The sequence below is a fragment of the Pristiophorus japonicus genome, chromosome 9, assembly GCF_044704955.1.
Source record: "Pristiophorus japonicus isolate sPriJap1 chromosome 9, sPriJap1.hap1, whole genome shotgun sequence".
NCBI lineage: Eukaryota > Metazoa > Chordata > Chondrichthyes > Pristiophoridae > Pristiophorus > Pristiophorus japonicus.
In genome coordinates, this window is record NC_091985.1 from 212,364,123 (window position 1) to 212,379,228 (window position 15,106).

Sequence of the window (15,106 nt, forward strand, 5' to 3'; positions counted from 1 at the left end):
TGAAGTATAATGTGGATAAATGTGAGGTTATCCACTTTGGTGGTAAAAACAGAGAGACAGACTATTATCTGAATGGTGACAGATTAGGAAAAGGAGGTGCAACGAGACCTGGGTGTCATGGTACATCAGTCATTGAAGGTTGGCATGCAGGTACAGCAGGCGGTTAAGAAAGCAAATGGCATGTTGGCCTTCATAGCGAGGGGATTTGAGTACAGGGGCAGGGAGGTGTTGCTACAGTTGTACAGGGCCTTGGTGAGGCCACACCTGGAGTATTGTGTACAGTTTTGGTCTCCTAACTTGAGGAAGGACATTCTTGCTATTGAGGGAGTGCAGCGAAGGTTCACCAGACTGATTCCCGGGATGATGGGACTGACATATCAAGAAAGACTGGATCAACTGGGCTTGTATTCACTGGAGTTCAGAAGAATGAGAGGGGATCTCATAGAAACGTTTAAAATTCTGACGGGTTTAGACAGGTTGGATGCAGGAAGAATGTTCCCAATGTTGGGGAAGTCCAGAATCAGGGGTCACAGTCTAAGGATAAGGGGTAAGCCATTTAGGACCGAGATGAGGAGAAACTTCTTCACCTAGAGAGTGGTGAACCTGTGGAATTCTCTACCACAGAAAGTAGTTGAGGCCAATTCACTAAATATATTCAAAAGGGAGTTAGATGAAGTCCTTACTACTAGGGGGATCAAGGGGTATGGCGAGAAAGCAGGAAGGGGGTACTGAATTTGCATGTTCAGCCATGAACTCATTGAATGGCGGTGCAGGCTAGAAGGGCCGAATGGCCTACTCCTGCACCTATTTTCTATGTTTCTCTCTTCCCTGAATCTCTCTTCAGTGAATCTCTCTGCATCCTCTCCATGGCCTCGACATCCTTCCTGGTGTAAGATCCTCAAAACCTGACACAATATTCAAACTGCAGCCTAACCAATGATTCGTACAGGTTTACATGACCTCTGCCCTTTTGTATACCACATCCCTATTTATAAACCTAGGATCCCATGTGCTTTTTAACCACTTTATCAACTTGTCCTCCCACTTTTAAAGGTTTGTGTATCTGAAGCCCTTCTAGGTTTTAGAGATATTAACATAACATGGCTAAAATACATCTCATGGGATTGGGGGTAATATATTAGCATGGATTGAGGATTGGTTAATGGACAGAAAACAGAATAGGAATAAACGGGACATTTTCATAGAATCATAGAAATGTACAGCATGGAAGGAGGCCATTTCAGCCCATCGTGTCCGCACCAGCCGACCAAGAACTTTGCTTAAAAAGGGAGAAAGGGATAGACCAAGTAATTACAGGCCAGTCAGCTAACCTCAGTGGTGGGAAAAGTATTGCAAAAAATCCTGACGGAAAGAATAAATCTTCATTTGGAAAGACATGGATTAATCAAGGACAGTCAGCATGGATTTTTTAAGGGAAGGTCGTGCCTGACTAACGTGATTGAGTTTTTCAAGGAGGTAACCAGAAGGGTCAATGAGGTCAGTGCGTATGATGCAGTGTACATGGATTTTAGCAAAGCTTTTGATAAGGTCCCACATGGCAGACTGGTCACGAAAGTAAAATCCCATGGGATCCAAGGTAAAGGGGCAAGTTGGATCCAAAATTGGCTTAGAGGAAGGAAGCAAAGGGTAATGGTTGATGGGTGTTTTTGTGACTGGAAGGCTGTATTCAGTGGGGTTCTTCAGGGCTCAGTGCATGGTCCCTTGCTTTTCATGCTATATATAATCAATGACTTGGACTTGAATGTTGGGGGTATGATTAAGAAGTTTGCAGATGACACTTAAATAGGCTGTGTGGTTGATAATGAAGAAAGCTGCAAAACAATGACAAATGGAATTCAATCCAGAGAAGTGTGAGGTAATGCTTTTGGGGAGGTCTAACAAGGCAAAGGAATACTCATTAAATGGTACATTGAAAAGTGTCGAGGAACAAATGGACCTTGGAGTGCAGGTCCACAGATCCCTGAAGGTAGCAGGCTAGGTAGATAAGGTGGTTAAGAAGGCATATGGAATACTTACCTTTATTAGTCGAGGCATGGAATACAAGAGCCAAGGACATTATGCTTGAACTGTAAAAACACTGATTAGGCTGCAGCTGGAATACTGTCTGCAGTTCTGGTCACCATATTACAGGAAAGATGTGATTGCACTGGAAAGGGTGCAGAGGAGATTTACAAGAATGTTGCCTGGTCTGTAGAACTTTGGCTATGAGGAAAGATTGGATAGTCTAGGTCTGTTTTCTTTAGAACAGAGGAGGCTGAGGGGAGACCTGATTGTGGTGTATAAGATTATGAGGGGCCTGGATAGAGTAGATAGGAAAGACCTGTTTCCCTTGGCAGATGGGTCAACAACCAGGGGGCCTAGATTTAAAGTAATTGGATGGAGGTATAGAGGAGACATGAGGGGAAATTTATTTACCCAAAGGTTGGTGGAAGTCTGGAACTCACTGCCTGAAAAGATGGTAGAGGCACAAACCCTCACCACATTTAAAAATACTTGGATGTGCACTTGAAGTGCCGTAACCTAGAGCTAAAAGGTGGGATTAGTCTGGATAGCTCTTGGTCGGCCGGCATGGACACGATGGGCCGAAATGGCCTCCCTCCGTGCTGTAAATTTCTATGGATTCTATGACATAAACTGGCTGATATAATGTGTATAGCGTGAAAGAGAAGCTTAGTCTGAGTTAGAAACTCAAACAATTGATTCGCTGCAGACAGGTCGCCATGGCAACACTGATAAAACATTCCATTCACTGAACCCACTGTTAGAATCTGTAATCAAATCAGGGGAAAGAACAGGGTTTGTCTGTTAGTAACCTCAATGTAAGCTCAAACCAGAGTGAGTGACACAATAGATTAGATTATAATGTGATGGTTATACCTATAATTGTGAAACTATAAGAAATAACAACTAACAGCAGGCAGGGGAGTTTAAGGATAATGAGAAAATCACTGAAGAAAAGTAACTGGTGGGAACCAGGGAAAGTGTCCTTGTAAATCACAGATTAGAGAAGTTCCAGCTGTCTTTTCCCCGCTTCCTGCCCAAACCCAGCAGAGAAGACAAAGAAGAGTCCGGTGCCAGAGATGATCACTGCAGGGTATAAAAGTGAGGGGAGACTGATGTAAGGGGGCAGTCGGGACTGGAGACACCGGAGATCAAACTCAGGGCACCCGTGGTTCCATCCAGCAGGCTGACCTCGTGTCAGTTACTGTGGACACGCGGGACTTGCATGTTTACTCTGATTGATGGGTCAGTATAAGGCATGGTAGAGGACAGAGAATCTGCTCATCTTATATTTATTTGCTAAGGTAATAGTTTCTGACACTGGACTTGCTAATTAACAGGATAAGGCATTAGCTAGAATCTAACACCCATTTCCTATTCTGCTTCTCTACTGCTTTTACATTTTTACCATTTAATGTACTTTTCCAAACATTTCTTTGTCCCAAAATGTATCACCTCACATTTCTCTCTGTTACATTTCAGCTGACATCTACCTGCCCCATTTACTAACCTGTGTATTCACACTGAAATTATGTACAGTCCTTTCAGTTGGCCATGGGCCTGTTTTGGTCTCCTCTGGAGATTTTGATCGTGTGCCCTATATACCCAAGCCCAGATCATTTCTCTATATTGAGCAGAGCAATGGTCCCAACACTGACCCTGGGGGACACCACTGTTTACATTTCTCCAATCTGAAGAGCATCCATTAACCACTATTCTGTTTTCTGTCTTATACCCAACTTCCTCTCCACGCTGTCCCACTCCCTTTAATACCGTGAGCCTTAATTTGATCAACAAGCCTCCTGTCCGTCACCTTATCAAACACCTTTTGACAATCCATCTACACTGCATTTCCTTTCTCACTGCACTGTGTTATTTCCTCAAATAATCCCTGCTGTCTGTCCTGAACTAATCCATTTCACTACCAAACATTGCAATGTTTGCTCCACCCCACAGGGTTTCTTCTGTTGAAAGCCACAACAGAAAGATCCACAAAGCAGTGACTCATCAGGGAGTGTCTGCAAATGAAGCAGAAACATGGAGTGGTCAGGGAGCGTCTGCAAATGAAGCAGAAACATGGAGTGGTCAGGGAGCGTCTGTAAATGAAGCAGAAACATGGAGTGGTCAGGGAGCGTCTGCAAATGAAGCAGAAACATGGAGTGGTCAGGGAGCATCTATAAATGAAGCAGAAACATGGAGTGGTCAGGGAGCGTTTGTAAATGAAGCAGAAACATGGAGTGGTCAGGGAGCATCTATAAATGAAGCAGAAACATGGAGTGGTCAGGGAGCGTCTATAAATAAAGCAGAAACATGGAGTGGTCAGGGGGTGCCTGTAAATGAAGCAGAAACGTGGAGCGGTCAGGGAGCGTCTATAAATGAAGGATAAATGGTGACAGGCCAGGGAGAGTCTGTAAATGAAGGAGAATTGGTGACAGACCAGGGAGGGTCTGTAAATGAAGGAGAAATGGAGACTGGTTTCCCGCTCTCTCTTGTCCCCTGTCATATGCAATATGTGTGGAGGATTTTTATGAAAACTGATCAAAAAAGATAAATTATACAGAAAATAACTGATTTCACATCTTATGTGATATAGTTATGTAATGGGATGGTTCAAAGGAACTTTTGTCCATATTTATAAAGCAACAAAGAGTGGGCAGGGCTTCAGGGTCCCAGTGACCGGGAGAGAAAATCATTGACTCATTGATTTTGTTCTCACTCTGCACACAGGGACTTTCTCAGCATCTCTCCTGAAGGTGCTGGTAAGTGCCGGGGAGTCGGTTTACAGCCCACAGAATTGTAACAGATGGGCCCAGATTTAGATCCCCTGTTCTCAGAGCTGCTCAAATCCCACTCCAGAGACTTGAGCACAAAAGTCCAGGCTGGCACTCCAGGGGAGCACTGCACTGTCAGATGTCGTTTCTTGTGATGCGACGTTAAACCGAGGACCCGGCTGCAACTCGAGTGGATTTAAAAGATCCCATGGCACTATATTGAAGAAGAGCAGGGGAGTTACCTCGGCGTCCTGGCCAATATATATCCCTCAATCAATATCACTAAAATACGTTATCTGTTCATTGCTATTTGTGGGAGCTTTCTGTGCACAAATTAACTGCCACATTTCCTACATTAAAATAGGAAATACAACACCTGCCCTTTCACCTCCTCCCTTCCCACCGTCCAGGGCCACAGACACTCCTTCCAGGTGAAACAGCGATTTATTGTACTACTTTGAATTTAGTATACTGTATTCGCTGCTCACGATGCAGTGTCCTCTACATTGGAGAGACCAAATGCAGATTGGGTGATCGCATCGCAGAACACCTCCGTTCAGTCGCAAGCGTGACTCTGAGTTTCCGATCGCTTGTCATTGAAATTCTCCGGACCACTCCCACTCTGACCTCGGCCTCCTCCATTGTTCTAATAACGCTCGAGGCACAGAATTTCACCTTCCAGACTCAACATTGAGTTCCACAATTTCACCATAACCACCGCTCCCATTGTTTAGTACAGCAGCTGTTGGTAATGATCTCCATTTACACCTCCTCCAGACCCATCTTTTGTTTCTTGTCCCATCACCATTTCCTTTTGCCTTGCTCCATCATCCCTTTTGTCATTTAATCACTCCTGTCTTTCCTCCCCTCTTTCCCTGCCTCTGCACTTACTTAAAACTTATATTCAAGACTGAGATAGATAGATTTTTGGAGTCTCGGGGAATCAAGAGATAGGGAGATGTGGCGGGAAAGTGGAGTTGAGGTCGATGATCAGCCATGATCTTATTGAATGGTGGAGCAGGCTCGAGGGGCCGGAGGGCCGACCCCTGCTCCTATTTTCCAGTTCTGATGAAAGGAAAGTGACCTGATACGCTAACTCTGTTTCTATCTCTACAGATGTTGCCTAAATATTTCCATTATTTTCTGTTGTATTTCAGGTTACCAGTGAGTGTAGAACTGAAACCTGCCAGAGTCAGCACCTTCAGGGAAGGAGAGGGAGGGGAACCAGTGAGTGTAGAACTGAACCCAGCCAGAGTCAGCACCTTCAGGGGAGGAGAGGGAGGGGAACCAGTGAGTGTAGAACTGAACCCAGCCAGAGTTGGTAGTGAAAACTGGGAGCGGAGGACAAACTGTCTTGAGACGTGCAATGTATTTGGCTTTCAGCACAGGGAGGAGGGAGAGAGTGGGATGGGGATTTACAGATCTGGGGGAACGAGAGAGGAAAGAATATTCCATAGAAACTAGAATTGTCTGTTCTGTACTTAGTGATGAGTTCTGTAATCTCCTTTTACAGGGTATTAGAAGGGGAGATTTTCAGACTGGAAACAGAAACCAAACATCACGTCAAGATCTGACAGTGTCACTTGATTCCTCAGGACCTGAACATCAGCGGCCTTTGAATGTGGCAGGAGAATTATTTGCTTGTTCTGTCTTTGGGAAAAGATTTCACAAATCGGTGTGACTGGAAAAGCACCGAGACACACACATCCGCGTGAGTGTTCCAGTGCACTGACTGTGGAAATAGCTTTAACCAGTTACACAACCTGAAAAAACATCAGACCATTCACAGCGCAGAGAAACCATTACACGTGTTCTGTGTGTGGACGAGGCTTCAACTGATCATCCAACCATGGACAGTCACAAGGACACCAGCACCATGGAGAAACTGTGGAAATGTGGGGACTGTGGAAAGGGATTCAGTTACCCGTCTGAGCTGGAAACTCATCGACGCAGTCACACCGGGGAGAGACCATTCACCTGCCCCATGTGTGGGAAGGGATTCACTCGGTCATCCCATCTGCTGAGGCACCAGCGAGTTCACACTGCGGAGAGGCCGTTCATCTGCTCTGACTGTGGGAAGCATTTCACTCAGTCATCCAACCTGCTGACACACCAGCAAGTTCACACTGGGGCGAGCCCATTCACTTGCTCCATGTGTGGAAAGGTATTCCCTTCATCATCAACCCTGCTGACACACCAGCGAGTTCACGCTGGGGAGAGACCATTCACCTGCTCTGTCTGTGGGAAGCGATTCACTCAGTCATCCAGCCTGCTGACACACAAGCGAGTTCACACTGGGGAGAGGCCGTTCACCTGCTCTTAGTGTGGGAAGGGATTCACTCAGTTATCCCACCTGCTGACAAACCAGGGAGCTCACACTACAGAGAGACAGTTCACCTGTGTGTGTGGGAAGGGAATCACTTTGTCATCCGATCTGCTAAAGCACCAGCGAGTTCACACTGGGGAGAGACCGTTCACCTGCTCTGTGTATGGGAAGGGATTCACTCAGTCATGCAGCCTGTTAACACACCAGCGAGTTCACACTGGGGAGAGGTCGTTCACCTGTTTGGAGTGTGAGAAGGGATTTACTAGTTCATCCAACCTTCTAACGCACCAGAGTATTCACACTGGGGAGAGGCTGTTCACCTGCTCTGAGTGTGGGAAGGGATTCACTCATTCATCCATCCTGCTGACACACCAGCAAGTTCACAAGTGACTGCAGGGGTGGGAGTCTACTGTTATTGCTGCTGTTAATCACATCCCGGCTGAACCATGTTCATTCTGACAGTTGGGGTTTGTTTCTGCTGATGTTAATAACCCTATAACTGGGCTGTTGTTTAATATTTTGATATTTCAAATAAAACAGTGTCGGTATTTAATGTTCCAAGATAAGAGGAGACTAATTGATGTCCTGTTACTGACTGCTCCATTTTGGGCCTTTTCTCCTTTCTAATTCTAGGTTATTTCAGTTCTCAAACCTGTTTGTTACTCTCATGGACAAGTCCCAGCTCCCCCTACCTTCCAGAGTGCCTCTCCTTGCCTTGGTATCCAGGGACGGTCTCGGTAACATGCCCAGGATCACTAAACACAAAACACAGTTTGTTAATCATGTTCAGCTACTGGACTTAGCGTGTGCCCCACAGCATCTCTCTCACCTTCGATGTGTGAATAGAGCATCACGCCTGCAAACCTCGTCTTGAATTTAAATCCACTCAGCAAATGTATTTAACAAAATATGAACAAGTAAATACATCACGGTCCATTAATCCAACTCCTTATTGACAACAGGAAGTCTGTTGTCTAACTCCTCGAGTGAACAAAATAAAGAGCCCAAATGTAAGATCCCCTCGAATCCTTTAATACCTTTCAAATCGTGACCAGTTCTTTCTTATTGTAGAATTCTCCGTCCTTGTGGGAATCAATATCGGTCAAAAACTGCTGATTGGAAACTTCTAAAAAATGTTCTCTTTTTCAGAGTTTCAAGCTGACCCGTTCCTTCTCTGAGAATCTCCAAGGAGACTCTCTGATTTGAACACAGATCTCTCTTTTATATCCACCATTAGAGTTACGGGGAATTCGAATACATGACCACTCAAATTTAAAAGAGCCCATCAGTCATAGACAGACTGAACCAATCACACAGCTTGGTGTCAGTATAAACTATTTCTCTCACCAGCCTGTAAATAAAACCTGTAATACCGAGGATAAAATTCCCCCTCCGTGTGTCGGGGGTGCAGGCAGTGCTGGGCAGAAGGAGCAGCAAACTTGCTTCAGAGCTGACTTTTCCCTTTCCCGGGGTTTTGCGATGAGCATATGCTGGGGCCCAGTGAGCTTTCACTGCTCCTGACAGGGTAGATGCAGAGAGGATGTTTCCCCTCATAGGTGAATCTAGAACTAGGGGGCATAGTTTCAGAATAAGGGGTCGCCCATTTAAAACAGAAATTAGAAGGAATTTCTTCTCTGAGGTTCGTGAATCTTTGGAATTCTCCACCCCAGAGAGCTGTGGAGGATGGGTCTTTGAACATATTTAAGGTGCTGATACAGATTTTTGAATGAGAACAGAGTTAAGGGCTTTGGGGAGCGGGCAGGGAAGTGGAGTTGAGGCCAGGATCAGATCAGCCATGAATGGCGGAGCAGGCTCGAGGGGCCAAACGGCCTACACCCGCTCCTATTTCTTATGTTCTCCGGGATATTTCCAAGCTTGTTAACACTGCCCCTAGAATTCTAACACGTTAACCCATGGGTGTGAGGCCAGCATTCTATGCCGTTAAACACTGGAGTGAAGCAGAGTCCTGCAGACACACAGTCACCAGGAGAAGTTTCTAACTGTCTAGAGTGACCTTTTAGAGCGATTAGTCCAACTTTTGGGCCGGTTGTGGTTCTTTCCCGCTTCCCGTTCCCTTGGATTGCATTTTTATTTGTTCCCTCTGGTTTGTTTTCAGTTTCATTGCTGGGCCCACCACTCAAAGCACTTTGTCCGATCTGCCCCTAGGAATGAGCAGACTCCTCCTGCATCTCCCACACTGCACCGTCTCGGCTCCTCTTTCCCCCTTGGTTGTGTTCCACACTTTGGGCCCTGGCCCTTCCCCGGGGATTCTCAGTATGAACAGGAGGATGTGTGTTGAGACAGGATGTCCCAGCTCTCCTCCTCTTTCCCCCTTGGTTGTGTTCCACACTCTGGGCCTTGGCCCTTCCCCGGGGATTCTCAGTATGAACAGGGGGATGTGTGTTGAGACAGGATGTCCCAGCTCTCCTCCTTTAAAGGGACACGGAGAGGACCCGCTGGGCTGAATGGCCCTGCTTTATGACATCACTGCAGTGCCGAGCAACCAACCTCCCTGAGCCGGAGCCGCAGCCGCAGCCGCAGCCGCAGGTTGTTGTTCGGGGCCTGAGGCCCACAGCGGGTGTGTGTGAAGCGGATAATGCGGAATGTTGTCTCTCGGACGGGCGGGGCCTGGGCCCGCACTCGGTGTGTGTGAAGCCCGTGGTCCCCCGGGGTTTATTAACTCCGCCCATCTCTCACCTGCTGCCTCAGACACAGCCGCCCCACCGCGCATACTCAGCTCACACTGCTCAGTTGATTGACAGCGGCTCTGGACCAATAGGAAGAGCGGGGGCGGGTCTGGAGGACCGAGCGGGCAGTTAGTCCTCCAACCAATCGGAGTGTGCGAGAGGCGGAGCTGAGCCTGGTTGTGGGCGGGGAGGAGCCCGGGTGTTGCCGCCAATGACCAGACTGACGGACCTGGGCGGCGCCACAAGGCGTCACTCCCCGGCCGCGGGCTCTCAATAAGCTGCTAACCGGCCCAATGATTCAGCCCTGAACAGCAGAGGCTGCGGGATCCTTGTCCCATCCGTCAATCTCATCATCCTGCTGAAGGAAAGTTCCAGAACAAACCGCCTCAAACTGCCCGCCCAGCACCACATGGGCCCGGCCTGACGGACGGGAGCTCGAACCAATAGGAAGAGCCCCGGCGAAGATGGGCGGAGCGAGCTGGCGGCGGGTCCTCCAACCAATGGCGATGCGGCAAGGGGCCGGGGCCTGGTGTCATGCTCAGGTGCGCGGGGGCCGATTGTGACGTGCTGTGCACAGGTGAGAGCAGTTGAGTGAGCACAGGGCTGGGGAGAGGGGGCACAGGGCTGGGGAGAGGGGGTACAGGGCTGGGGAGAGGGGCCACAGGGCTGGGGAGAGGGGCCACAGTGAGCTCAGAGATGAGGTTGGAATCTGGGACAGGAGCCACAGTGAGCTCAGAGATGAGGTTGGAATCTGGGAGAGGGGCCACAGTGAGCACAGAGCTGGGGCTGAAATCTGGGACAGGGGCCACAGTGAGCTCAGAGATGAGGTTGGAATCTGGGACAGGGGCCACAGTGAGCTCAGAGATGAGGTTGGAATCTGGGACAGGGGCCACAGTGAGCACAGAGATGAGGTTGGAATCTGGGACAGGGGCCACAGTGAGCACAGAGCTGGGGCTGAAATCTGGGACAGGGGCCACAGTGAGCACAGAGCTGAGGCTGGAATCTGGGACAGGGGTCACAGTGAGCACAGAGCTGAGGCTGGAATCTGGGAGAGAGGCCACAGTGAGCACAGAGCTGGGGCTGGAATCTGGGATAGATGCCACAGTGAGCACTGAGCTGGGACTGGAATCTGGGAGAGGGGCCACAATGAGCAGCTTTTCGGAGGGCCAAAGGGATAGCAGCTTCACCACACAAGCTTATTTAAATACTAATTGCCTGCAGTTTCAAAGGCAGCCTCGGTCACTCTGCAAAAACTGTTCCAAAATGGCCCGGAATTTGCGGCCAGTGGCGAAGCGAAGACTTTCGCCCCCAGCCTCGAAGTAAGCTTCGCACAAAGATGTGGCAATCTCTGTGTCAAGAAGTTCGGGTTTTCTGACATGTAATTCAAATCAAGAGCGTACAGTGGGGATCTCCTAGCGCGAGCTGCTGCAATGTCAACAAGCTGTCTAAACATCCAATCTAAATGCAGAATTTTCACAGGCCGTGAACAAGGAGGTGGCTAAGCTCTTCAAATTCTAACTTAAAAATGTTAGAGCAAAACAAAGATTGTGGCTTGCACATGGGGAAACGACAAACCTGAAATAAAGGTGAACTAACTTTTTTTTAAAAAGGTACTTAACAATTTTATTTTTTTATTAAAATGGATAAATTTGACACTGCCCAACCTTTTCCTTTCTTAACGTTGACTTATTTGATGTTACTGCACTCACCAGGTGCCATGTGAATCGATTCAACAAACTCTCAAAGACACTTCAGTTGGGTGTATAAAATAGTTTTTCAGGCTCATAACCTTTGTTAAGCAGTCAGCGCGCTGTTAAAATCCCAGTTACACCTAATTCCTTTGGGCCTAACTTTTAATGGAGAATTTAACAGCGGTATTTCTGCGGAAGAGCCATGGTTTTCATCAGTTTCCCAGAGTTGAGAGATGTCCCTGATTGCCAACTCTGTGCGCTGGGGGGAACATCACATCCTGTGGAGGAGCAGTGAATGACAGACCACAACTTTAGTATTTCCGCATTATGCTGCAGATGCGCTAAATCCTGAATTGCCGTCTGTTTCAAAGAATGACAGCAAAATGACAACCAATACCACTAAATAACAGATGATCTGTATATTATCACATTGCTGTTTGTGGGAGCTTGCTGTGAGCACAAATTGTCTGTCATATTTCCTACATTACAACAGTGCCTACACTTCTAAACTTAATTGACTGTAAAGCACTTTGGGACATCCTGTGGCCATGAAACGTGCTCTTTTTCTTTCTTAATGCTGATTGATTTGACGTTATCACGCTCACCAGGTGGCACGTCTATCGACTCAACAAACTCACAAAGATACATAAGTTTGGTGCATAACTTTATTTGTCCAAAGTCCATCACTAAGATTGGCTCGGTAGCACCACTACTCACCAATCCCACCTGGAACAGTCTAGCCCAAGGATGTAGTTCAACATTAGATCCTACTTCACACCATTTATGATTCCCAAGTCTCAGGATTGCCTTTTCTGTCTCGATATTTGTCTGTATCATTTGCACTATGTGTTTCTGGGGTATCTTAATTCACTCAATTATGAGCTTTAAAGTCATCGACAGGGGAGGTGTATAGTGTCCCAGATGCGGAATGGCTCGAATGGCTTCATCCTCCAGAGGCTGTCTTATCTACAGACTAGTGGCACTATGGTGATGTACCAGTACCAATGTTTTAGCACTGATAGGCATGTTCTTCAGTGAAATCAAGCAAAATTGATGTTTTAGCATGGGGCTTCGGGTTGAACCCACAATCATATACGTGTCAGCAGTAGTCACACAAAACTGTCCTTTTCCTTTATACGTGGTATTAGTTTGGTCTTCGCCACATTTAATTATTCCAATCTGGCATTTTGATGATTCTTTGTTGAGGGTGAACCCACAAGCTGGAACAGTGTGTTGATGGACTTCGTCACAACTACAAACCCATGTTATCCCTTTCAGAGTACACCACTGCATATCTGGTGCTATCCAAGTTCCTCCCTTCTTAATCAGATATCTTGGATACTCCTCATACTGTTTATGGATCAGACCTAGCTCAGAGTCTATCAGCATTGCAACCGATTCTACCCTATACACCTTCCAATGTGTCGTTTCATTTCCATTTTTCCTGAACAAAGACAAGACCAAACCCACTAGTCTAATATCTTCATTTCTTTCCCGTTCCCTGGGGGCCAAAAACCCCATTCTCATTTTCTGCATCACATCATAGTCTATGTCTTGGTTCCTTTAAAGCATTTGTTCTTCATGAATAAACAAAGGGGTTTGACTACCCTCCATGTTGCCCAGTCCATTCTGTACCACATTCATCACAAAGGTCACACAGAGGCTACACACGATAGATAGAAACATAGAATATAGGTGCAGGAGTAGGCCATTCCGTCCTTCTAGCCTGCACTACCATTCAATATGATCATGGCTGATCATGCAACTTCAGTGCCACATTCCTGCTTTCTCTCCACATCCCTTAATCCCTTTAGCCGTAAGGGCCACATCTAACTCCCTTTTGAATATAACGAACAGGCCTCAACAACTTTTTGTGGCAGAGAATTCCACAGGTTCACAATTCTCTGAGTGAAGAAGGTTCTCATCTCGGTCCTAAATGGCTTACCTCTTATCCTTAGACTGTGACCCCTGGTTCTGGACTTCCACAACATCAGGAACATTCTTCCTGCATCTAACCTGTCCAATCCCGTCAGAATTTTATATGTTTCGATGAGATCCCTTCTCATTCTTCTAAATTCCAGTGAACATAAGCCTAATCAATCCAGTTTTTCCTCATATGTCAGTCCTGCCATCCTGGGAATCAGTCTGGTGAACCTTCGCTGCACTCGCTCAATAGCAAGAATGTCCTTCCTCAGATTAGGAGACCAAAACTGCACACAATATTCCAGGTGTGGCCTCACCAAGGCCCTGTACAACTGCAATAAGACCTGCCTGCTCCTATACTCAAATTCTCTCGCTATGAAGGCCAACATGCCATTTGCCTTCTTCACCGCCTGCTGTACCTGCATGCCAACTTTCAATGACTGATGTACCATGACACTCAGGTCTCGTTGCACCTCCCCTTTTCCTAATCTGTCACCATTCAGATAATATTCTGCCTTCCTGTTTTTGCCACCAAAGTGGATAACCTCACATTTATCTACATTATACCGCATTTGTCATGTATTTTCCCACTCAGCTAACCTGTCCAAGTCACCCTGCAGCCTCTTAGCATCCTCCTCACAGCTCACACTGCCACCCTGCTTAGTGTCATCTGCAAATTTGGAGGTATTACATTCAATTCCTTCGTCTAAATCATTAATGTATTTTGTAAGTAGCTGGGGTCCCCGCACTGAACCTTACGGTACCCCACTAGTCACTGCCTGCCATTCTGAAAAGGACCCGTTTATTCCTACTCTTTGCTTCCTGTCTGCCAACCAGTTCTCTATCCACATAGAAACATAGAAAATAGGTGCAGGAGTAGGCCATTCGGCCCTTCGAGCCTGCACCAACATTCAATGAGTTCATGGCTGAACATGCAACCTCAGTACCCCATTCCTGCTTTCTCGCCATATCATATATTACATATATACACATCAATACATTACCCCCAATACCATGTGCTTTAATTTTGCACACTAATCTCTTGTGTGGGACCTTGTCAAAAGCCTTTTGAAAGTCCAAATACACCACATCCACTGGTGCTCCCTTGTCCACTCTACTAGTTATATCGTCAAAAAATTCTAGAAAGTTTGTCAAGCATGATTCCCCTTTCATAAATCCTTGCTGACTTGGACTGATTCTGTCACTGCTTTCCAAATGTGCTGCATTTCATCTTTAATAATTGATTCCAACATTTTCCCAACCACTAATGTCAGGCTAACTGGTCTATAATTTCCTGTTTTCTCTCTCCCTCCTTTGGGAGTGGGGTTACATTAGCTACCCTCCAATCCATAGGAACTGATCCAGAGTCTATAGAATGTTGGAAAATGACCACGAATTCATCCACTATTTCTAGGGCCACTTCCTTAAGTACTCTGGGATACAGACTATCAGGCCCTGGGGGATTTATCGGCCTTCAATCCCACCAATTTCCCGAACACAATTTCCTGACTAATAAGGATTTCTCCCAGTTCCTCCTTCTCGCTAGACCCTCGGTCCCCTAGTATTTCTGGAAGATTATTTGTGTCTTCCTTAGTGAAGACAGAACCAAAGTATTTGTTCAATTGGTCTGCCATTTCTTTGTTCCCCATTATAAATTCCGCTGATTCTGACTGCAAAGGACCTACA

At 46.6% G+C, this 15,106-nt stretch overlaps 1 protein-coding gene across 1 annotated transcript in view; it reads left to right on the forward strand.

The window, feature by feature from the left end:
• LOC139274112 (uncharacterized) overlaps positions 1–15,106 on the forward strand; it is a 438,299-nt gene that overhangs the window by 59,383 nt on the left and 363,810 nt on the right. Inside the window, 2 exon segments of the mRNA XM_070891155.1 lie at positions 6,747–7,136; positions 7,386–7,430. Of these exon segments, the coding sequence (XP_070747256.1) occupies positions 6,747–7,136; positions 7,386–7,430 (435 nt within the window).